A 22,541-nucleotide genomic window follows, 5' to 3' on the forward strand; every position below is an offset into this window, starting at 1 on the left:
AATAGACATCCCAATTCAGTCTTTAATCTCACTTCATAAGTTGAAATTATACAGTTTCGTACTAGTACAAATATTTATTAAAAAATAACCAATTAATCAAAAGTTATTAAACATGACCATAGTTAAAATTAACAGATATAAGTGTGAAATCGTTAACCAATATTAGATACAATCATTCATTCAACGTTAGATACAATAATACAACTTAAATTGATAATATTTAATCTCGAAAGTTTAGTTCAGTGAAATTGTAGTAATAATTTGCAAATAAACAGAAAAATCTTTTAGACTTATGACATTATTTAGAGGTAAGAAATATTATTAAATTTATATAAATATTATAAAATTCATATAAATTCACATTGTTGTTCAAAAAATACATCTTGTAAAAATGTTTTTCATGTAAAAATTTGTAGTTCACCTGATGATGCCTTGAGACCTCAGGGCGAAACGTTGTGACAGTAGAGAAATACGACCTCGGTCGCGATTTACAAGAGGGGGTATTAATTAAATAATTGATTCGTTTGATGAGGTGACGATGCGCGGTAATGTGTATGTGCAAGCGCTGCACTTTTCGGCAGAAATGGGAGGCCCTGTATTATGGACGGTATGCCGGACATAACATTATTATAGATAAGAATTTTTTTTGTTATTATAGAAACAAATATATACTTGTGAATTATACTGACTCAATTTTACGTGAATTATTGATTTTAATGTATTGATTAAAAAATCACCTCCATTCAAGATAACAAATCATGAGCTAAGCTAGTAAAAAAATCATTTTTACTTTTACATTATAATGAACCCACTAAATTCTTGAACAATTTCAAGGAGCCGGTAAAAAAAATTGAGCTTTTGAAATTTATCTTGCTAAACGTTGACTTTTATGGGAAATGTCCTTTTTTAATTTTTTTGTACAAAAAGTGAAATTCAGTTTTCAATAAGAATAAAAATAATTAGAGTAAATAATATCACATGTTACGTGTGAAAAAGTCAAAGGAGTATAAGAAAAAATTGAACTTTTTATACATAATATTGATAAATAGATTCTCCAGACAAGTTAGATCTAAAAATTATTAGTCAAGTATACAAATGTAAAATATTATAAAAAAGCAATACGAAAACAATCGTTTAGTTTCGCGGTTACATAATTTCTAAATGTAAGTTTCACATTTTATAGGCAAATCAAAAAGGCTTTGTACTAGAGGTATGGGTAGTTCCGGACCTGAATAGTTCAATGATTTTTATCTTTTGTCGAGTATGTATCTATTCGTTTAACGAAATTTATTTTTATACACTCACTATAGTTCCTTTTTTGCACGACTCATGATGCGAAGCATCAGAGAGTGCTTTACGATCGAAAAATTTTTTTGCCTCATTTTGGCAAGTATTTTTATTATTATAGCCTTGTTAGTTCACGGAATCAAGATATTTTGCATACTATTGTCAAGATAATTTAATGGAGATTAATTCCATACTTTTTAAAAATTGATTTAGTGCAACAGAAATGGAAAAAAACATCAAAATAGGTCAAAAAATTTTCCTGTCCGTCATGTGTGAAACTCCGGAAACACTGTAACTTGCGAAAAAATCCGTTATTTCAGTTAAATTTTTTTTTTTTAAATTCTTAGTGAGGATTGTAGGTCACTGAATGCGAATGGCTAGGTAATTCAGTGTCGTTTAATTACAATTAATAAAAAACAAAAACCAGAAGACTGTATATCTATATATATCCATGTAAAATTAACATGGATGGTGACATGTCTATAGATATTATGTACATTTATTCCACCAAGAGCGCCTGCGCATTACCTTCCGAGTACAGCTGTTTTTTTATTTAATTTTTAATTAATTTGTTTTTTTTTTCTTTTCTTTTTTTTGCACAGCTCATGATTATTTTTTATTAATTAAAAAAATTAATTAATAATATTTTTTATTTTATTATTATTATTTCATACTCTAATGAGCATTATGAATCGTGCACTTTTGGATTTTCCAAACTTTTTGTCGATTACGGTCCTCATTATAAACAAGCAATGATGTATATAATTATCTTACTATAGATAATAATTTTCGAAATTAAATCAAATATATAATATTATTTTCAAATTGATTATTATTTTTTTTTTCATACGATTTCATTAATTAATTAATTAACTGAACAAATTAAATAGTTCCGCGGATATCATTTTAAGTTCAATCCATAATTTTTCCGGATCTACCCATCTCTACTTTGTACGCGTACATAGTACATTGTCCGCGGACCATATCACTTTTGTATTTACAAGTGTACTACTTTAATATAAACAAATCTTCATAAAATATTACTTACTTAAAAAAGAAAATAAATTTGATGATGTCAAAGAATCAAGCGGAATAATGTTGGCACCATAAGTCACTGCTCGAAAACATAATTGTCTTCTTCCGGTAAACCAATACTCCTGAATACGTTGAATTAATATCATCAGTCGTTCAGTATGGAGCTGATGCTGCTCAAGAATACCTTCAAAGATACCAGCCCACTTCTCTTGCGGTAAAAAGATAATTCCACAGAAATATTGAAAAAGTTTGTTGGGTAGCTCGTATAAATTTAAGAGGTTCCATTCTTTAAATATATCCTGTAAATTCCAAAAAAAAAATTAGAAAAACGGTAGACCCTGAAGGCCATCCGTGCAACTTCCCGCTCATTTCATACCTAGGTGCTTAAAATTGCACTCATGATGTTTTTGAGCTCTCCGAGCGTAAAGAGATAACTTTTTTATGCTTTTCGAGCTCAAAAGTCTAATAGAAATTTGATAAAACACAATTTTTCAAATTTTTAAACCGCAATATCTTTCGAATGAATGAACCGATTTCTATGCGGTTGGCGGTGATCGACGTGGTTTTTTGAGGTTAAGAGCTGATTAGTTTTTGGAGTTGATCCATCGAGCCGTTTAAAAGTTATTCCAAAAAAACCACATTTGAAAAAAATTTTTTTTTCAGTTTTTGAAGATTTCTTAAAATCTATCGATCTGAATCGGTCCAAATAGTTTTTGAAATCTAAGTTTGGTCAAGCCCTTTCGAATGGCACCAACCGCGATGAAATCGGTCAAGCTGTTCAAAAGTTATAAGCGGTTCACACACACACACACACACACACACACACACACACACACACACACACACACACACACACACACACACACACACACACACACACACACACACACACACACACACACACACACACACACACACACACACACACACACACACACACACACACACACACACACACACACACACATATATATATATATATATATATATATATATATATATATATATATATATATATATATATATATATATATATATATATATATATATATATATATATATATATATATATATATATATATATATATATATATATATATATATATATATATATATATATACACATACACACACAGACATAGTGACAACCTCGCGGGGATAGTCAGGGAAGCTTCCTATGACCTTCAAACGTCGAGATCTGATGAAAACTCGATTCTTGCAAAACGGGGTAAAACCAATAACTTCCCGATTTTTGAAAATCTTCGATTTTCTTAGCGGGAAGTTAAAAATATTTAGTTATTTTGATTTACTTATCTAACTAAAGAAAATGAAAAAGATTGAATATTTTATTAAATCATATATCTACACTACCCAAATTTTTTTATTCTTACCCGCATCTATAATACAACGGAATATTTGATTTCCACTGTGGGGAGGTTTGAAATAATTCCCGCCGCTAGTGATGAAGAAATTTCACCGGATACTGTTTTCAGATATCTAGTTAACTCGGGCTGGAATTCTAATAATCGCTCCCAAACAGCATGGTATACATTAAAATCTCCTCTTATACTCAATAACACATATATTGCTGGACATAAAGTGTTATCATGTACGATTGATATTATAATCAACTCCTTGGCACGTGGTTGATCAGGAAGGTGCTTTATTTTAATATTAAGATTAATAAATTTATTAATATACGTTTCAATTAAGAACTTTTAAAAATTAATTTGAAAAAAATCTTAGTTAGGTGGGAGCCCTAATTATTGATAGGGACCCACCTCGGATGCCATAAGGGCGTATAAAAAAATTTTTTTTTCCGGAACTGATGCACTTTTGTATGAAACGTGAAAAAATGCAAAAAAACAAATTTTTTCAAACTAAAAATTTTTTTGGACTTAGAAAAAATAATAAAATTTTTATTATACGCCCTTATGGCATCCGAGGTGGGTCCCGGGAGCCATAAGGGCGTATCAAAAAAATTTTTTTTTTGGGAATCGACGTACTTTTGTATGAAACGTCGAGAAATACAAAAAAAATTTTTTCTTCCAACTAAAAATTTTTTTTGGAATTAGAAAAAATAATTGAATTTTTATTATACGCCCTTATGGTTCCCGGGTGCCATAAGGGCGTATAATTTTTATACGCCCTTATGGCATCTGTAACGCGATATGTAAAGCAATGAAATTATTGAGAAATCCTAATATTGTCATTTAAATAAATAAATTATCTCATGTCACCAATTGAAAAATAAATTAATTACTTGATTCAAGATATAATAATTTTTAAATCTGTACATTTTACTTAAGAATTTTAATATATATACATACCAACTAATCATTTCATCCTTTAAAAGTTTCAATGAATTAAACATGTTTCTCATGCTTTTTTCTTTTAACTCTGCCACTAAAGCATCAACACGATATTGAAAGTGCGTAAACAAAGGCTCATGATCGTGTTGGCCATATACTAGAATTAATCCACTGGCAGTAATTGAAGCCGTAACTTGACAAATACGATCCATTACCGCATATGCACAATAAAATTTATTTTCTTCGCCTAAACGATAAATGTGCCCTTTATCAATAAATTCATTAAAATTATTGGCCATGGTCTTCGTGAAATCTGTAAAATAATTATTGTTATTAGAATTAACTATTTTAATCCATCAGTATATTTAACATAGTCAAATTGATTAAAATTTCAATTATAGTTTGACTAATAACTAAAGTTAAAACGATTAGCAATTCGCGTCCATGTAAAACTCTTGGTTATTCCTAGCAAAATTATTAATATATCACATAAATTTTTTTCATAATTAATTGAATTCAAATATTTTTAATTTAAATTCCCGGGAATAAGACTCACCAAATTTAATTTGATTAAAAATTTTTTTTTTTACTAAAAATTCGCTCAGTATTTCTACGTTAAAAATTATTAACCTTTCACATCGAGTGTAAGACTCTAACAGTTAGAGTCTAACTGCTGCTGCTACCGGTTGTACACCAAGGAGGAACAACAAGTTTTCGTTCTTAAACTTGAGCATGCGCAGTAACTAATATATATGAAATTAAACAAGTATTTCTTTTATATTTCTTGCAAAGACAAACAAATGAATTCCACATGAACTAGAAATTTGATACATTTGAAATTTTTTGTAATTTCTCGAACAAATTAAGTATAGTACTAAAATTATTTAAAAAAATTCACGCTTTTATTTTTCTTCAATTTCTTCCTGTAAAATTTTTGGTTTAATATTTAATTTGCTATATAATTTATAAACTATCTGATAGTCTTTGAGTCTATCACCATTAAAAAAATTTTAACTACAAAAAAAACTGCGTCGAACGCTGCCGATTGAATAGCTCGAAATATATACCACAGGTGATTTAGAGCTTGAATAACTCAAAATTTTGAAGTAGATCATTTTTCGTACGTTTTGAGCTCGTACACAGCGGGAAGTTTTGGGGATGGTTAGTGGGGTTAAATTTTCCAGATTATTTTTTCATCTCGTATTTTAGTGTCGTTTCTCTTTTGAAGATTACGGTAATAACTCTAAACTAATGCTCGCCATTGGTTCGGACTTCCCAAGTCCAAGGCAGTGGTACCAGATCGCGTGAAAAATTTCCCCTTCCAAGACCTCTAGTCAGCCACACAACGTAAGCGATGTGTGTCGGTGAGCCAGAAAGGAGTGTGAATATTCGTCCGATAGCACGGGGCACGGGTCTGTGTTCTTACTAATATTCACGCACGGGTACTGGCACGGGTACAGATATAGATATAGTATTTACATTGGCCCGTGCCTCGTGCCATCGGGCGAATATTCACATACGCCAGAAAGACACCGATCGCTACTGGCGGAAAGAAGAGAAAAATACCACTATCATGTGGTGTAAAGGAAAAACACACACAACGATTACTCGCTGTCCGTGTGAAGCCCGAGAATCCGAGCGTACCCAAGATAGAAATTAATTACGCGGAAAAAATTTAGCATCCTGGAAACAGATTTTATGAATTTTTTTTTTTCGGCTGACAAATTTATAATATACCTACAACCGGTTATAATTCACAATAATTGCTAATGATAATTGTTACCCGATATGTCAAGCACAGTTTATATATAATTTGTAGCACATTTCTAATAAGAGTTCTTATGGGTGTGCGGTAATATTTTCGACTCCATTACGCGCTTTAAGTCGCGGGTTTAAATCCGCGGCCGGGTCTTCTTTTTTTTATTATCTATTGTGTTTCTGTAATTTTTCTTGTCTTTTCTTGTCTTTCCGTCTGCCGCGATCGTCTTCTCGCGGCTCCTGTCGGGTTTTTGAGTCACCGACACACATCGCTTACGTTGTGTGGTAAACTCGAGGTCTTGGAAGGGGAAAGTTTTTCACGCCATCTGATATAGTATTGCTGAGTGGCTGACCAGTAGTTGCAGTGCGTCGCTCGACTGAAATGGTTGAGAACTTTCGTGTCTTTATTTCCAGTGATAGTCTATTAAAAATTAATCAACCTTAATATTATTATAATTCAGTGTTGATCTGGACAATTAAGCGTACGAATTACGTATTAAGATAATTATTGTTTTAATAATTTGCGATGATAGGTCTTAGAGGTCAGCGGCTTAGAACATTGCGGTTTCTTCATGATGGTCATATGTACCATCATGATGCGCGATACAACAATGGGGATGAGGATTACGTGTGTTCCTTGAGAACATCAAGAATATCAAGATGCCCGGTTATAGCTTCTGTACACGACGATGGTGAAGTCGAAGTTGTAGGGATTCATACTCATGGTCAACGTTTCTCGGCAGAAGAGTTGAGGAAGCAGGAAATGGTGACAGAGTTGAAACGACGAGCTGTAGCTAGTAATGAACCACCGAATGAAATACTGAATGCGGTTTCTCGCGAGTAAGTATAAAGAAAAATATACATATACTGAATTTTCTATTTTTTTTAAATTTTATCTGTGAAATTTTTTTTATAATTTATTTGTTTTTATTAATTTTTTGACAATACTTGAAACATTTAGAAATGTTGCTTAATTTTATTTAATCATGTCTTTTTTCTCATTTTTGGTGTGTATTATTACTTGCAAATTTTACAAAGAAGTTATTTTTTTACTAGTAAATTATTTATAGGAGTTTGTCGCATAAAAAGATATATGAGTGTAGCTTAATATCTATGAGGTCATATATTAAGCTCTGTTCAAATTGTATTATTTAGTTGCTAAATAATAATGGTTTTCGTAGCAAGGGCATATATGCTTATTAAATGAGTGAAGTTGAATTTGTTTTATCAAAATTTTGATATTTTGTCAACACTAAAACTAATTTTGATTGCAATCAAAATACGTATTTTTTTTTATCAGAATAACTCCTCGGTTAGAATACCACTTTTTTTTTCTTCACTGCACATACAGACATGTACGCTTCCTTTTTTACATCAGTTATTAAAAATCATCATATTTTTTCTTTACTTGATTTTATTTGTAGTCAGCATAATGCGATTCATATTTTTTTTTTAATTGAATGAACGTTAGGAGACATAAACGTTTTTAGAACTTTAACTTGTATAATGAATGTACTAATAAATATATTTATTAAGGTTTATAGACATTGCTGACATTATTAATCCAGTCTCTGCTCGAGCAATAATTAATCGGGAACGAATCCAACTCCGTCCTCCAATGCCTCAAACCGTGCATCATGTGGGTCCTATGTTAGATCGTTATTTACAAGCTGCAGAAATTTATCGCGGAGAAATCCAGGCGAGTGATGGAAGTATTGCAATAGTATTTGGAAGCCAACGGATGCTAGAACGCTTAAACGAAGCTGTTGAGTTGTTTGTCGACGGAACATTTCAGGTAAAAAGTTATTTCTACGATATACTAAAAATATTTATAATAACTATGAATTGATTTTTAGGCTGTCCCAGATCAACCTCGCTTTATGCAGCTCCTAATAATTCATTGCCGTAAATTAGATATGGTGATTATAAACAATTAAATATACTAAAAAAATCCCGAGTAAAAAAGATTTTATAAAATTAGATACAATTATGTATAATTATATATAATTATATAAAAAAATGGTCCGATAAAATTGGATAGAAATGATATATAATTGTATAGAATTTTATAAAGTTGTAAAGGCGAATCACATAAAATTTTATATAATTTTATGCAATTGTGTCTCATTAAATATAATTCTATACAATTGTATCTAATTATATATAATTTTATATAATTCTCCTTCATGATTTTGAATAATTTTATATAATTGGATATAATTATATAGAATTATATAAAAATTATATCCAATTGTATATAGACGATATACAATTATACATAATCGTATCTAGTTATATAAAATCTTTTTTACTCGGGATAAGAAAAACTCGTAGATTGAAGATAGAAATTCTCTTTCAAATTTCTCTCTTGCTTTTGGAAATTTAGTTCAAAAAAAAAATTAAAATAAATAACCGTACGAATAAGCCTTTTATGACATTATTCTGTAAAAAAAAAAAAAAAAAAATTAGTATTTGAAAATAACATTCACACATAGGTTAATTCCAGGTTTATTTTTCTGCACAAATTAAAAAAAATCTTGATATTTTTCTGTAGGACCAAGTTTTTAGAACAATAAGGAAACTTTTTAAGAGATAATGAAAAAATCTTTCGTTATTGGAGAATCGGTTTAGAATAAAATATCATCAGATATACACCACATAAATTAATCTGTGAAACCTAAAGTTACGAGGTTAAAGATATAAAAAAAAATTTTGAAATTGACCGTAATACTTTCTTTTTTCGAAACAATTTTTCTCGACTAAGAATATTTATATTCAAAAAATTTTCTTATTAATACGATTATGAATGTAAAATAGTTTTATACATATAATACTTAATTATAACATATAATTGATATACTCAGGGGCTTCCTGCACTATTTATTTTATGCGAGAAAAGAACAACAGCAATATATGAAAAGATTTGGGAATATATATTGGATCGGTCACCTGAGATGGAAAATAATTTAAAGTATGTGTCTGGTGATTTTGAAAAAGCTGCAATTTCAGCTGTCAGGAATAAAATGCGATGGGTCATCTTTAGAGGATGTTGGTTTCATTTCACACGTGTAAGTTAAATTACAATTTTTCTATAAAATAACAAATTAGATTTTTCCACGTACATTCTAAGAGTTAATTAAATACATGTACTTAAGTATTTTAAAAAGTTTAAAAACGTCCTGCTGAAGTTAAAAAGTATTTGATTGTGACTGAAATTAATTTTGTGATGTGATTATTTATTTTTTTGTATATTTCAGGCTGTAACAAGAAGGTGGCGTAGATTACGCCTCATTAGAGCTCCAGAAGCTGTACTTCATCTAACTTGGGTTCTTCCATTGGTGCCAGCGTATCTTTTCCAAGAAGCATTTGAAGTAATTAGAACAGAAGCTCGTGTAATCGAACGAGATCATCCTCGTATTATGTTTTTTATCACATATATTGAGACATACTGGCTACCTCAAGCTGCTCGAGTATCAACTCGAAATTCACCAATTAGAACAAATAATGTTGCCGAGGCGTTTAATAGACAATTAGTAACCAGACTTGGAGGTGCTCACTTAAATTTATTTTTATTCATTGGTAATTGAAAACTCATTATGTCTATATTCTTAAGATATTTAACGTAAAAAAAAAAATTAACTGTCGAAATTTTTAATATCAATTCAGTTAAACGTCACAATTATTGTATGATTCTCTTTAAAAAGATATGTTCTCTTATTATTCGGCTATAATATATAGCAATTAAAATTTTTGAAGTTTTTATTGAATTGTATTATGTATTTTTCAAAATTTTCAGACTTCAAAGTGTTTCTTAAGAACTTAATAATTGCAACTTACTTAATATAAAAATTAAAAATTATTCAAAATAAAGTCTTACAGTATCAAAAATAATATAATAAACTGAAAAAATTCATTTATTTCAGAAAGATTAAATTCAATAATTAGAGATGAAGAAATCAAATGGCGTAGGTTAGATCAAGGTCATGATTTAGCTGCTGAACGTCGTGCTTACCAAGCGTCAGTGGACAGTCGTATAAGGAATTATCAAATAGCCCTTGATAATGGGAGGTAATATAAAAACAAAAACAAATTTTACAAAATTATATCCCAACTTACTTGACTATTTCATTTTCTAAATTTATAGATTCACGGTAGCAGAATTTCTTCGTACAGTCGGGTTACAACGAGTCCACGTGGCTGTTGCAGATGCCAACATACGACTACAAGGTAAAAACTAATGAATAATATGATTTTTAACTGCTACGTTGAATGATACAAAATTGACAAAAATAAATTTTTTATCAACTTCCACAAATTTAAATTAATAGACGAACAATTTGATTCTGACGACGAAATGCCGTTGTTAAGAGATTTGGCTGATCCGTTGGTGCAAATGAAAATTTGCCTGTATTACCTGCATTACCGCCAATTCGAGAAGCGCGTCGTCACCGTCGTCGAGGCGCGAGGAGAGGTGGTGGAGTTGAGGTTGGCGGAGAAGCTGTTATTAACAATCAGCAAATCGGAGGTCGAGGTAGACCTCGTGGTAGACCTCGTGGAGCGCGAGGTGGCCGTCAAGTACATATCCCTCCAATTGCAGCCGGTATTGAACAAAACCAGCCTGTAATTATTGAAGGTAATAGTAGTTCCTTGAAATGACACTACAGCGTGTCATTTTTGTTTAATGTTTTTGCATACAGATGTTTTATGCATGCTTTCTTTGATGTGTATAAATTTTTGCATGTCTTCTACAAAATAGGAAACCGTTACGTACAATCAATTCTTTTTATTATATAATTATAGCTGAAATTGTAGCACCTGGCCCAGAAAATAATCTACCACGTGATGGCGGCAATAATAATAATAATGGTGAAATTTACGATAGAATTGAAGTAAACGAATTTGAAAATGATGAATTAGCGGATGGCAATGCAAGAACTTGTTCCATTTATCTTATTAACATACCTAAAATGATAATTCTACCGTGTTTCCATTTATGTTTATGTTTCCGTTGCGATTTCGGTCGCCAATTAATCGACGCGGATCGACTTGAGGTTAACGCAGGATACCGACCGACGTGTCCTGTATGTCGAACCCCCATTGATAGTTCTCGTGAAGTATTCACAGCTTGATAAAATCAAAAATTCGGTTTTTATTGTATTTCGTTAAGATAATATATTTTTGTTTATTTTTAAAAATTTCTACAATGGCATGCTGGGAAATAAAATAAAAAATGTTAAAATTTTATTTGTTCGTTTGTAAAAGCATGCACTGTTAATTTCAAATACAATAATAAAATTCCAGTGTTTTTTTTTTAAATTTAATTGCTTATAAAAATTATTATATATATACCCTATTTAACCCCCTAAGGTAAAAGCCCTAATTATTGACACGGGTGTAAATATTGACACCCTAAATTATTTTTAAATACATTCAATCATCTGTAATAAGAATGACTATCACATAAATTTTTATTAAATTCCGATTAATTAAAAAATTGAAAAAAATTACTGTCAGTTCGAAATATTAAATATTAATTATAAAAAAAAAAAAAAACAAAATTAGCACCAGTTCATCAAACCAGCTTACGAACGTTTATTTTCTTGACAACTTTGATCAAAAAAGCATTGAGAAAAAAAAGTTGCCGGTCAGTCCTCCATTTTTGACGAAGCTATCGGTTATTCAAAAAAATATCTAACAAATGTTATTTTAAATGAGCTGAAATAAATTTTTAAGAGTATACTTATTATTTTTTTTGTTTCTAATAAAACACAAAAAACTGTATCAATCTGTATGATTGATATCAATATCTGTATCAATCTGTATCAAAAAACTGTATCTTCTTCGTTTTTTTTAAGTTATTTTTTTCTAAAAATTTGAAATTTTTTTATAGTTACAACTTTTAATGTATGAAAAAGCTGCTTTTAGCGATTACTCAAGAAAAAAAGTAATGCTAAAAGCAACAATTTTGAAAAAATCAGAGGTTCAAACACTCATATTTTTAGAAAAAAAAATTATGACTAAGGAAAAAAATCAGAGTGAAATCAATAATTTCCAGATTTTTTTTAATTTCCAATTCTCTCCGTGAGAAATTGAAAATATTGTGATTTTTAAAAATTCGTCACTTTGGTTGGATAAAAAAATTTCCAAAAAGAAAATTATTTTTCAACTTCTAATCTCAAAATTTCTTTTCAAATAATTACGATGAAGTTAATTGAAGAGTCTCAACAATAATTTGAAAATTTCAGTAGAGAGTTAAAAGTATTGAAGATAAAGAAAACACTTTTTCACTTGAAAGTATTTCAATATTATACAAAATAACATTTCAACTTATAAATATAACTGTACACCTTATCGTTAAGAAAATATTATAAAATGATTAACTTAATTAATATGAACATTGACTCAAACTCTAAATTTTTCTCACTAAAAATTTTCGTATCCGCGGAAAAAATTTCTGTTTATTTTTGCTCAGAAAATTGATCACATCGTATATCTAAATTATTTAGTTGAAGATATTTTCACTTAAGTATACATAATAAGCGAAATTGAAATAATTCTACCTTGCAAATTGACAGTAAAGACATAATTTAAAAAAATTCGAAATATTCGAACTATTCGATTCGAATTTCGAATCGAATATCACTATTCGATTCGATTCGATTCGAACACTATTCAGACACCCCTAATTAATAAGTAAATATCACTGATTGTCATTTTAAAAAATTGACTATAGTAAAAACATTACTAGAGACATTAACACAAACAAAATGTAACGATATTGATATTTGATTGCTTTAAAAAAAATCAAATCATAACTTCGTCCCTAATAGTGTCAATAATAGGGGCTTTTACCTTATAAGAGGTAGAAGAACCGTTCTTAAATATCTTAGTTGTATTTTCGACTACTTAGAATAACAATGACTATGCAAAAAATTGGAATATGAAAATTAAATTTTCATTGAATTTTTAAATTTTAACATCCACGTTGACGAAATTTTGGATATTATCATGTTTCTAATTTACTCATGTAATTGGTTTTGAACTATAAATGGCCTAAACAGACATTAAATTAATATTACAGCTTATAGTAACAAAATTAAACTAATATAATCCATTTTTTTTTAGTATGTGAATGAAAAAAATTAATTAGTTACGTAAAAAAATTAGTAGTATCAAAATTTCACTGTTGGAATAATATTTTTGTAATGTCATTAATATTATTAGTTATTACAAGTAAGTATAAAGTACTAAATTATTGAATATATTATCAGTAATTAATTATCTGTAGAAAATTTCTTAGAGAGCATGATCAAATATATGTACATAAAATCTTCATAGAGTAGGAATAAAATATCAGATTATGCACATATATGTATTGGGACAAGTCCCATAACAATTTTACTGTAAAATAGTTGATTGGTAAATTAATTAATTATCAAAAAAATAATAATCCAAGAAAATTTGCATTATGGCAGTATTTTTGGTTCAATTTTCATAATTCAATTTTTAATGAAATGACGAACAATATAAGATCCTCAACAGTTATATCTTATTTTTGGATGTCCATATACTTCTTTGACGTAAAAATTTTTTTCCTCGAAGATAGAAAGGTGTATTTCGAAAAAAATTCACCCTTTTGAAATGAAATTAAGAAATTTTTCACATTCCCCAACTCGATATTGAAGAATTAAAAAATTAAAAGCTTGAAATTTTTAAAATAGTTATAGTATTATAATTAATTTGTTAAAGAAATTAAAAAAAAGAAAGAAAATATATCAAGTTCTTTTGACATAATAAAAATAATAATAATATACCTAGCTGCTTAAAATTGTACTAATGATGTTTTTGAGCTCTCCGAGCTTAGAAAGATAGGTATTCTATGCTTTTGTGGATACCCATTTTCTGTTAATATTTTATTTATCGACGCTAAATTTTTTGAATTGTATTTTCGTTCCGCAAGATAGAAAGCCTTGTCTACCAAACTGTAAATTATGCCAATTTTTTGAGAGTACGGGTGTTCTGATAGATAGTTAATATTTCTTCCTGAGAAGGTTGGTTTCTTATATATATCGGTTTCTAAATGATTGTCAACTCTAATTATCGTAAGATCTAAATAATTAATTTCTCTGTTAATATTTTCTGTTTCAATCGTGAATTGTAGTCTTGGGTGGTAATTGTTGAAAGTATTGTGTATTTCAGTAATTTTGTCAGACGGTAAACATATTAAAAAATCATCTACATATTTTTTTATAAAATCTACTTCAAAATTAATATTGTTGTAACTAATTTCTATCAGTCTATCTAAAACTATTTCAGCTATTATAGGAGATTATAGGGTGAAACGTTGTGACAGTAGAGAAATAAAACAGTCTAAAAATGGATCGGGATACTCGGCTTATTATAACACATTCCTTCAACATCATCAAATTATAGCGACCGATCTTCACATCATCCTTTCAAAATAATAATAAGAATAATTTATTTCATTTTAGGAAATGTAGTTGAAAGAATTAAAACACAGGAAGAGGAATGGATCACTAGAGCTAGTAGCTTTGTGAAGCCAAAACGGCAATTCTTACAACTAACGCGCCTCAGACAATACCTGTTAGAAGAAGCGTAAGTTTATAATGCTTTAAAATTTAATATACCTATCTCTTTTTATTCCAGTCAATATGAAATAATTTACTTTTTTTTTTTTTTTTTTTTTTATAGCTTTACAGTGAAAGATTTTTTAAAAGCGACGCTGAATAGGGAAGTAACGGACTTGATCTCAAATGAAATAATTAGAAATGGTAGAGTATAATTTTATTTATAAATTATATTTGTATAAAATGAGAAAAGTTAATGAAGTTTTTATGAATATTTTACAGATGTTATATTTGACAATATTGACTTGACAATTCCACATTTCGAGAATCGGCATCAAGATGTCGCGCGTCCAGAAGAAGATGATACTACTAATGGTGCTGATAATGACGATGGTGCTCGTGAAGCAGTGGTTGTAAATCGAGGAAATTGCTCAATTTGCCTCACAGCTTCGTCGACAATAGTAGTGCTGCCGTGCTTCCACTTATGCTTATGCATGCCTTGTAATACAATGATGCAGCACCATTATAATCGTCAGTTAGCAGAAAATGAAGCCTTATATCCAACTTGCCCCGTTTGTCGTACACGTATTGACAGTACACGTGAAGTGTACACAACTTAATGAAGTTTGTAAGTAATCGTATGTACAATGGCTGGATCGTGTTAGATGTACTAAATATCAAATGGCATTAAAAGATCTTTGTGATAAAGCTGCTGGTGAAGCTTATCCCCCATTGGTTGATATAAAAGGCTGCTACACTGCTCAGTTTGAACATACTCTGATATTACGTTCAACTAGTATAGAAATTATTTCACGTGGTGATGACCACAAAATTATCATTACTAGTAATATATTATATTTTGTATGGATCTGAAAAGTATTTTTTTGTTTTGTTTATCTGGTAATTAATTAATTAATTATTAATTATCCGTTAAAATAATAATGAAATACATAAATTTAGAAAATAAAAATGTGTAATATTTTTTACCGACATTATTTTTTTATTTATAAAAATATTTATAGTTTATTGACATAACGATATATAATAATATAATTGGATTAATAGTACTTGATACAGTATATTATTACTTTTTATATTTTCTCTTTGTTATTGTTAATTACCACTAATTAACTTTTTTAAATTTAATCTTAAAAATAACAAGTAAAATAACATAATTATATTTAACTACAATGAAATTATTAATTTCTTATTTGTCATTGATTAAAATATATAATACAAAGCCATAATTATTTGCAGAAGAATATTTTTTTTAATAAAATTATAAATCAATTTCAAACTTTTAAAAGAAAATGTTGAAATTGTTCAGTTTCTAGTAAGTATAAAGCACCACATACTGTAAAAGTGGTCCCATGCATTTATGAAACAAAAAAATTATTTTTTTGTTAATGAATAAGTTTATGTTAAAATAAAAAAAAAAAAAAAAACTATTCAATTTTCATAATCCAATTTTTCCATGAAATGACGATCAATATAAGATTCTCAAAAGTTATATATTATTTTTGGATGTCTATACACTTCTTTGATGGAAAAATTTTATTTTCCTTGCAGTTAAAAAGGTGTGTTACGAAAAAAATTTACTCTTTTTAAAAGGAAAATAATAAATGATTCAAATTCTCTCAACTCGATGTTGAAAAATAAAGAAAATTAGTAACGTGATTGATTTATCGTAATTGTTGTTATAAAAATTTTAATGGTGATAGACTTAAAGACAATCAGATGGTTTGTAAAATATATAGCAAATTAAAAATTAAGCGAAAATTTAACATGAAAAAAATTAAAAAAACATTAGAAAAACGGTAGACCCTGAAGGCCATCCCTGCAACTTCCCGCTAATTCCATATACCTAGGTGCTTAAAATTGTACTAATGATGTTTTTGAGCTCTCCGAGCTTAGAAAGATAGGTATTCTATGCTTTTGAGCTCTTCGAGTATACAAACTAGGAAATTCGGGGTAATTTCAAAAAAAAAAAAAAAAACACTTTTTTTCGGTTTTCTTTCGTTCACGATATCTCTTGAACGAATTGACCGATTTTGACCGGATTAGCGGCGATTGACGTGGTTTTTCAAGGTTAAGAGCTGATTAATTAAATAATAATAATAATGGGATCAAATTTCGGAAGTTTTAAAAGAAAAAAAAATATTCATGTCAAATTTATTTGTTTCATCTTTTAAGAAATGTAAAATAAATACTTACAGTATTTACTGTGCATACATTAGTTACTGCGCATGCTCAAGTTTAAGAACGAGGACTTGTCGTTCCTTCGTGGTGTACAGCCGGTTGCAGCAGCAGTTAGAGTCTTACACTCGATATGAAAGGTTAATGATTTTCAAAGCCGAGATATATTAAGCAAGTGTTTGATTAAAAAAATAGTAAATGTAGTATATAAATAAAATAGGAAATAAAGGAAAATTTCATAGTGCATATACGGTAATGGATCGTATATGTCAATTTACGGCTCCAATTACTGCTACTCCAATTACGGCTCCAATTACGGGAATTCATTCTAGTATATGGCCGACATGAACATGAGTCTTTGTTTATTAATTAACTAAATTGCGATGATGCTTTACTAGCAGAGTTGAGACGAAAAAGCGTTACAAACATGTTTGATTTATTAAAAATCTTAAAAGAGGTTAGATGGTTTGTATTTATCATAAAATTCTTAAATTAAATGTAGCTAATCAAAAATTTTTAACTCTTGAATCAAGTAATTATTTTTTTTTAATAGATGACTCGAGATAAATTATTTATGTATATGACAATATTAATATTCCTCAATAGTGTAATTGCTTAACATATAAATATGATTTTTTTACAGCTATTTAAATGTATCTTATAATTTGTCTGATGCGGTGATGTTATTTAACATCAATGAAGCGAGAAGCCAGAGAATGATTATAGAAAATTTTAATGACATGGAGACCCTTTTAATACACGATGAACTAAATTGGGAACGCTATTTAATTGATCGTGAATTGAATTATTGTGAATTGGTCATAATAACGACTAAAGACATGTTTCACCGTTTCTTCAGATCTACAGAAATTTACATACCATACAAGACTGAGATAAGTAAAACTCAAATATTTAACAAAAATTAAATAGTAAGCTTTTTTTCAAATTAATTTTGAAATTTACAGAATATATTTAGACAATGGAGCCTTCTAAATTCCCTCGAGCAACCCAACAATTTTCTTCAGTGTTTCTGTCGAGTAATCTTTTTACCGAGTAAGTCGTATTTTATAAAAACATATTTATAGTAAGGTAGTACACCCGTAAATAAAAGTGTCATATGGTCCTTATTAAGTAGACGTCGGTAGGTCCGAAAAAATTACGGAGTGAACTTGAAATGATATCCGTGTTAATTGTAAAAAATATCGCGTTCCATAAGGTTTTCATTTAGAAATTATGTCACCGCGAAACTAAACGATTGTATTCGTTTTGCTCCTGTTTATAATATTTCTGAGTTGCATGCTTGACTGGTAATTTTTAGATCAAACTTGTGTGTAGAATCTATTTGTCAACATTTTTTCTAAAAAGTTAGATTTTCTCCTATGCTCCCTTTCTCTTATGTCCCTTTGACTTTTTACACGTAAAATATTAGATGTTATTTACTCAAATTATTTTTATTTTTATTGAAAACTGAATTTCACTTTTTGTACAATAGAATAAAAATGACATTTCTCATAAAAGTCAATGTTTAGCAAAATTAATTTTAAAAGCTTAATATTTTTTTAATGGCTCTGAAACTTTTCAAAAATTTAGTGGGCTCATTATAAGGTAAAAGTAGAATTAATTGTTTACTAGCATGGCTTATGATTTTTATCTTGAAAAAGTTTATTTTTTTGAGTAATACATAAAAATCAAAAATTTACATAAAATTGAGTAAGTATAATTCACAAGTACATATTTGTTTATCACAAATTGTAAACAGCTATAATAACGATAAAAATAAAAATAATAATAATAATTCATTTCATTTTAGGAAATGTAGTTGAAAGAATTAAAACACAGGAAGAGGAATGGATCACCAGAGCTAGTAACTTTGTGAAGCCAAAACAGCAATTTTTACAACTATGGCGTCTTAGATAACACCTGTTTGAAGAAGCGTTAGTTTATAATGATTTAAAATTTAATATACCTGTCTCTTTTTATTCCAGTCATTATCAAATTATTTACTTTTCTCTCTCTCTCTTTTTTTTTTTTTTTTTTTTTTTTAAGCTTTACAGTTAAAGATTTTTAAAAGCGACGCTGAATAGCGAAGTAACGGACTTTATATCAAATGAAAAATTAAAAATGGTAGAGTATAATTTTAATTATAAATTATATTAGTATAAAATGAGAGAATTTAATAAAATTCTTATGCATATTTTGCAGATCTTATAATTGACAACATTGACTTGTCAATTAAAATTTTAGAAAATTGGCATCAGAATGCTGCGTGGCCAGAAGAAGCTGTTGGTAATGGTGCTGATAATGAAGGCTGTACTGTATGTCGCACCCCTATTAATAGTCCATATGCTGGTGATGAAACCGTTTTTGAATATGATGGATTTAAAATTGATTTTGGTACCTACATTAATAGTAGAGTAAATGAATGTGATTTTACTTCATCAATTAATCTAAAATAAAATTGCTCGAGAATGGAAAACCGGAGTACTTGCGTAATTTATTCGTTGAGGAAGCTGATGTTCGACGTTCAAATCGATTGGCTGCAAAAAAGCACACCTCCTTCAAACTACCTCTTTTTACTACAAGCTACTTGGAGAAATCTTTTTTGGTTACTGTAATAAAGCTTTGGGAAGAACTGCCACGCGAAATTGTAAATTCGAGTAGCTTACAAGTCTTCAAAAAAGAAGTATTTAATTATTTATTAAATCTTGACAATTAAAACAAATTCTAATAAATAACAAACTTAAATAAATTCATTGCAAATTAAGGATTAAAGTAAGGATAAAGAAATTGCCATTCGCAAAATTATTGTGCGGAATTTTCATCTGATTTGATAACATTAAAATTCTATATTTAAAAATTATTGTTTTTATACATTAAGTTTCAAGTTTATTATGATTTTCCTTTTTTACTTTGTTTATATATAAATAAATTGAATTAATTATAGTGCAATATTTACTATATTATATTATTTTATGTACTCACAGAAATTGCTTCTTGTAAAAACTGTATTTACTATGTAATTGAAATTGCCATTTGCCTGTGCCTTGGCATTAAATAAACAAAATCTAAATCTAAATCTAAAATATGATAAACTTATTGAAGCAGTACGTGATGCAACTAATACTAGAATAAAAGCTGATAGCATTGATGTACAGTTGTGTGAAGTAGATGCTGCAATTCAAGAAGTTATGGCTTCATATCAGGTTGAAATTGATGGTAAAATTTATCAAGTTCAATTAATAAAAAATTTAAATGGTCATTCTATTGCGCTTTATCGTATTCATGATGGTAAAATTGTTCCTATTGTACGTGGTGGAGAAGCTACACGTATGGAAAAAATGAATTTTATGCTATTGAAACATAATGTACATGATGATGATGATGATGATGATTGTTCTCAATACATGAAGAGCTTTGAAGTTGGTTTTGTACCATATTAAGATTACAGAGTAGTAAATCATTGTCAAATACTATTAACAAAAATTTCAGTAAGTATTCAAAAAAAAAAAAAATCATTACTCTTTTTCGTTAAAAACATTTTTAATATTGATATTTGTTATTGTTATAGATACTTTAGCATTTTGTAAACGTTGGCTAGATCGTGTTGGAAGTACTAATGTTAAATATTAAACAACATTGAAAGATCTTTGCTCCGTTGGTTGATATAAAAGGCTGCTACACTGCTCAGTTTGAACATACTCTGATATTACGTTCAACTTGTATAGAAATTATTTTACGTGGTGATGACCACAAAATTATCATTACTACTAATATATTATATTTTGTATGGATCAATTTTTAAACTCTAAAGTACACTATAACGAAAAATAATAGGCGTAATAATGCTATTCTGATTAATCTTTATTTTATAACAAGTATTGTTAACGTATAAAACATTTTTTGGATTGTCAAATACTACAACCATCATAATCTGTATTTAGAAAATAAAAATGTATAATATTTTTACTGACATCATTTTTTTATTTATAAGAATATATATAGTTTATTGACATAATGATAAAAATTAGATTAATAGTACTTCATTAAGTATATTATTTCTTTTTATATTTTTTCCCTGTTATTATTCATTATTACTAATCAACTTTTTTAAATTTAAAAACTTAAAAATAACGTGATTCTATTTAATTACAATGAAATTGTTAATTTCTTATTTGTCATTGATTAAAATATATAATACAAAGCCATAATTATTTGCAGAAGAATTGTTTTTTTAAATAAAATAATAAATAAATTTTGAACTTTTCAAACAAAATATTTAGTTTAAAAATTTGTAATTTAAAATATTTCTTTAAAAAAAAAAAAAGAGTATTTTAGCATTTTAGCTCTGTTGAAATAAATTATTTAGAAATGCGAAAACGCGTCCTCTAAATTTTTCAGAACATTTTTAAGTGATAGAAATATCCAATCCTGTAGAAAATTCCTTAAAGAACATATGGTCAAAAATACATATAGGATTTTTATAGAGTCAGAAAGATAAATCAGATTATGGATTTGTCCATGTTCTATAATAATTTTTCTGTTGAAATGTTAATTGTTAAAAATTTTTAAATTAAAACAAGTTGCTGTTTTCTATTCTAAGAAATGAAAAACAATAGTGAGTATCTATACAGCCGTCTACCTGTTTAAAAAAAAAAAAAATATTTAACATATGTGCAAATAAAATCGCATAGTGACTGCAAGCTGTTCATTGTTATTATTTAAGTAAACAAGCCGATTTTTATTAATATTGAAAATTTCAATTGTATTATATTTATCAGTTGCCGCCATAATTCAAATTATATCTAGATAATTTTTAAAGATTGGTAATTCACTACTGTACCAACGAACGTTAAGCAATATTTTCTTCACGCGTTTACTACAAAAATTGATAGTGTTTGAAATGGTAGAGTTTTAATTTAATAGACTTAAAAAATGTTAGAGCTGTATTACGGTAGAGTTATTTTTTGGTATAAATTAATTTTGGTATTGTTGTTATGTGGTTGAGTTATTTCTGGTAGATATTAAACTAGTAGAGATGTAAAATGGTAGGCTTTTATATGGTTGATATTGATTTTGGTAGAGATATTAACGGTAGAGATTGTTGTGGTATAGTTTGACACGTGGTAGAGTTTCAAACTGGTAGAGTTGTTTTGCGGTAAGGTTTTTAACGGGTAGATTTTCTGATTGGTTGACTTAAATGTTGGTAGAGAAGTAACTGGTATACTTGCAATTGGTAGAGCTGTCTAGTGGTATAGTTAGTTATGGTAGACGTGTTAAAGGGGTAGAGAAGTAACTGGTAGACTTATTAATGTGCCATTAATTTATATTAATAAACCATTACAAACTCAATTTGTTTTAATATAAA

At 28.5% G+C, this 22,541-nt stretch overlaps 2 protein-coding genes, 1 long non-coding RNA gene and 1 pseudogene across 7 annotated transcripts; 3 read left to right on the plus strand and 1 right to left on the minus strand.

Annotated features, from left to right (window-relative positions):
* Positions 1-41: 41 nt before the first annotated feature.
* LOC141530492 (uncharacterized) lies at positions 42-15,009 on the plus strand. 4 transcript variants are annotated; one of them, XM_074247619.1, is made up of 10 exons: positions 42-308; positions 6,926-7,232; positions 7,929-8,187; positions 8,249-8,311; positions 9,257-9,460; positions 9,650-9,941; positions 10,316-10,460; positions 10,537-10,619; positions 10,721-11,025; positions 14,885-15,009. In XM_074247619.1, the coding sequence occupies exons 1-9, from the start codon at positions 293-295 to the stop codon at positions 11,014-11,016; spliced, it is 1,665 nt and encodes a 554-aa protein (XP_074103720.1). In that variant the 5' UTR covers positions 42-292; the 3' UTR covers positions 11,017-11,025; positions 14,885-15,009. The 4 variants fall into 4 exon arrangements, with proteins under 4 accessions (XP_074103720.1, XP_074103718.1, XP_074103717.1 ...); XM_074247617.1 differs by lacking the exon at positions 14,885-15,009 and adding an exon at positions 11,193-11,631 and having other exon boundaries at positions 9,650-9,971; XM_074247616.1 differs by having other exon boundaries at positions 44-308; positions 9,650-9,971.
* LOC141530951 (uncharacterized) lies at positions 3,413-5,102 on the minus strand. Its single transcript, XM_074248355.1, has 2 exons — positions 4,653-5,102; positions 3,413-3,983 (listed from the first exon to the last, which is right to left on the minus strand). Exons 1-2 carry the CDS (start codon positions 4,931-4,933, stop codon positions 3,950-3,952), a joined length of 315 nt encoding a protein of 104 aa, XP_074104456.1. The 5' UTR covers positions 4,934-5,102; the 3' UTR covers positions 3,413-3,949.
* A 2,207-nt stretch (positions 15,010-17,216) lies between the features above and the next one.
* On the plus strand, positions 17,217-20,207 carry LOC141530984 (uncharacterized). 2 transcript variants are annotated; one of them, XR_012479836.1, is made up of 5 exons: positions 17,217-17,633; positions 17,820-18,229; positions 18,987-19,110; positions 19,223-19,300; positions 19,379-20,207. It is a non-coding gene; the product is annotated as an uncharacterized LOC141530984 (long non-coding RNA). The 2 variants fall into 2 exon arrangements; XR_012479837.1 differs by lacking the exon at positions 19,379-20,207 and having other exon boundaries at positions 17,233-17,633; positions 19,231-19,241.
* A 1-nt stretch (position 20,208) lies between these two features.
* LOC141531563 (methionine aminopeptidase 2 pseudogene) lies at positions 20,209-21,114 on the plus strand (annotated as a pseudogene).
* The last annotated feature ends 1,427 nt before the right edge of the window (positions 21,115-22,541 follow it).

This window comes from Cotesia typhae, unplaced genomic scaffold (genome assembly GCF_013202065.1).
Source record: "Cotesia typhae breed Kobodo isofemale line unplaced genomic scaffold, CoteBio_Ctyphae contig_5, whole genome shotgun sequence".
In the NCBI taxonomy this organism is placed as follows: Eukaryota; Metazoa; Arthropoda; class Insecta; order Hymenoptera; family Braconidae; genus Cotesia; species Cotesia typhae.

What these genes read in the sequence shown, in the direction of transcription:
- LOC141530492 (XM_074247617.1), top strand. An exon ending in TTGTCGACGGAACATTTCAG is followed by an intron (nt 8,188 to 8,248) that starts GTAAAAAGTTAT and finishes ATTGATTTTTAG; the next exon opens with GCTGTCCCAGATCAACCTCG. An exon ending in TGCCAACATACGACTACAAG is followed by an intron (nt 10,620 to 10,720) that starts GTAAAAACTAAT and finishes TTAAATTAATAG; the next exon opens with ACGAACAATTTGATTCTGAC.
- LOC141530951 (XM_074248355.1), bottom strand. Translation starts at nt 4,933, where the DNA reads ATGGCCAATAATTTTAATGAATTTATTGATAAAGGGCACATTTATCGT. An exon ending in AAGGATGAAATGATTAGTTG is followed by an intron (nt 3,984 to 4,652) that starts GTATGTATATAT and finishes ATTAAAATAAAG; the next exon opens with CACCTTCCTGATCAACCACG.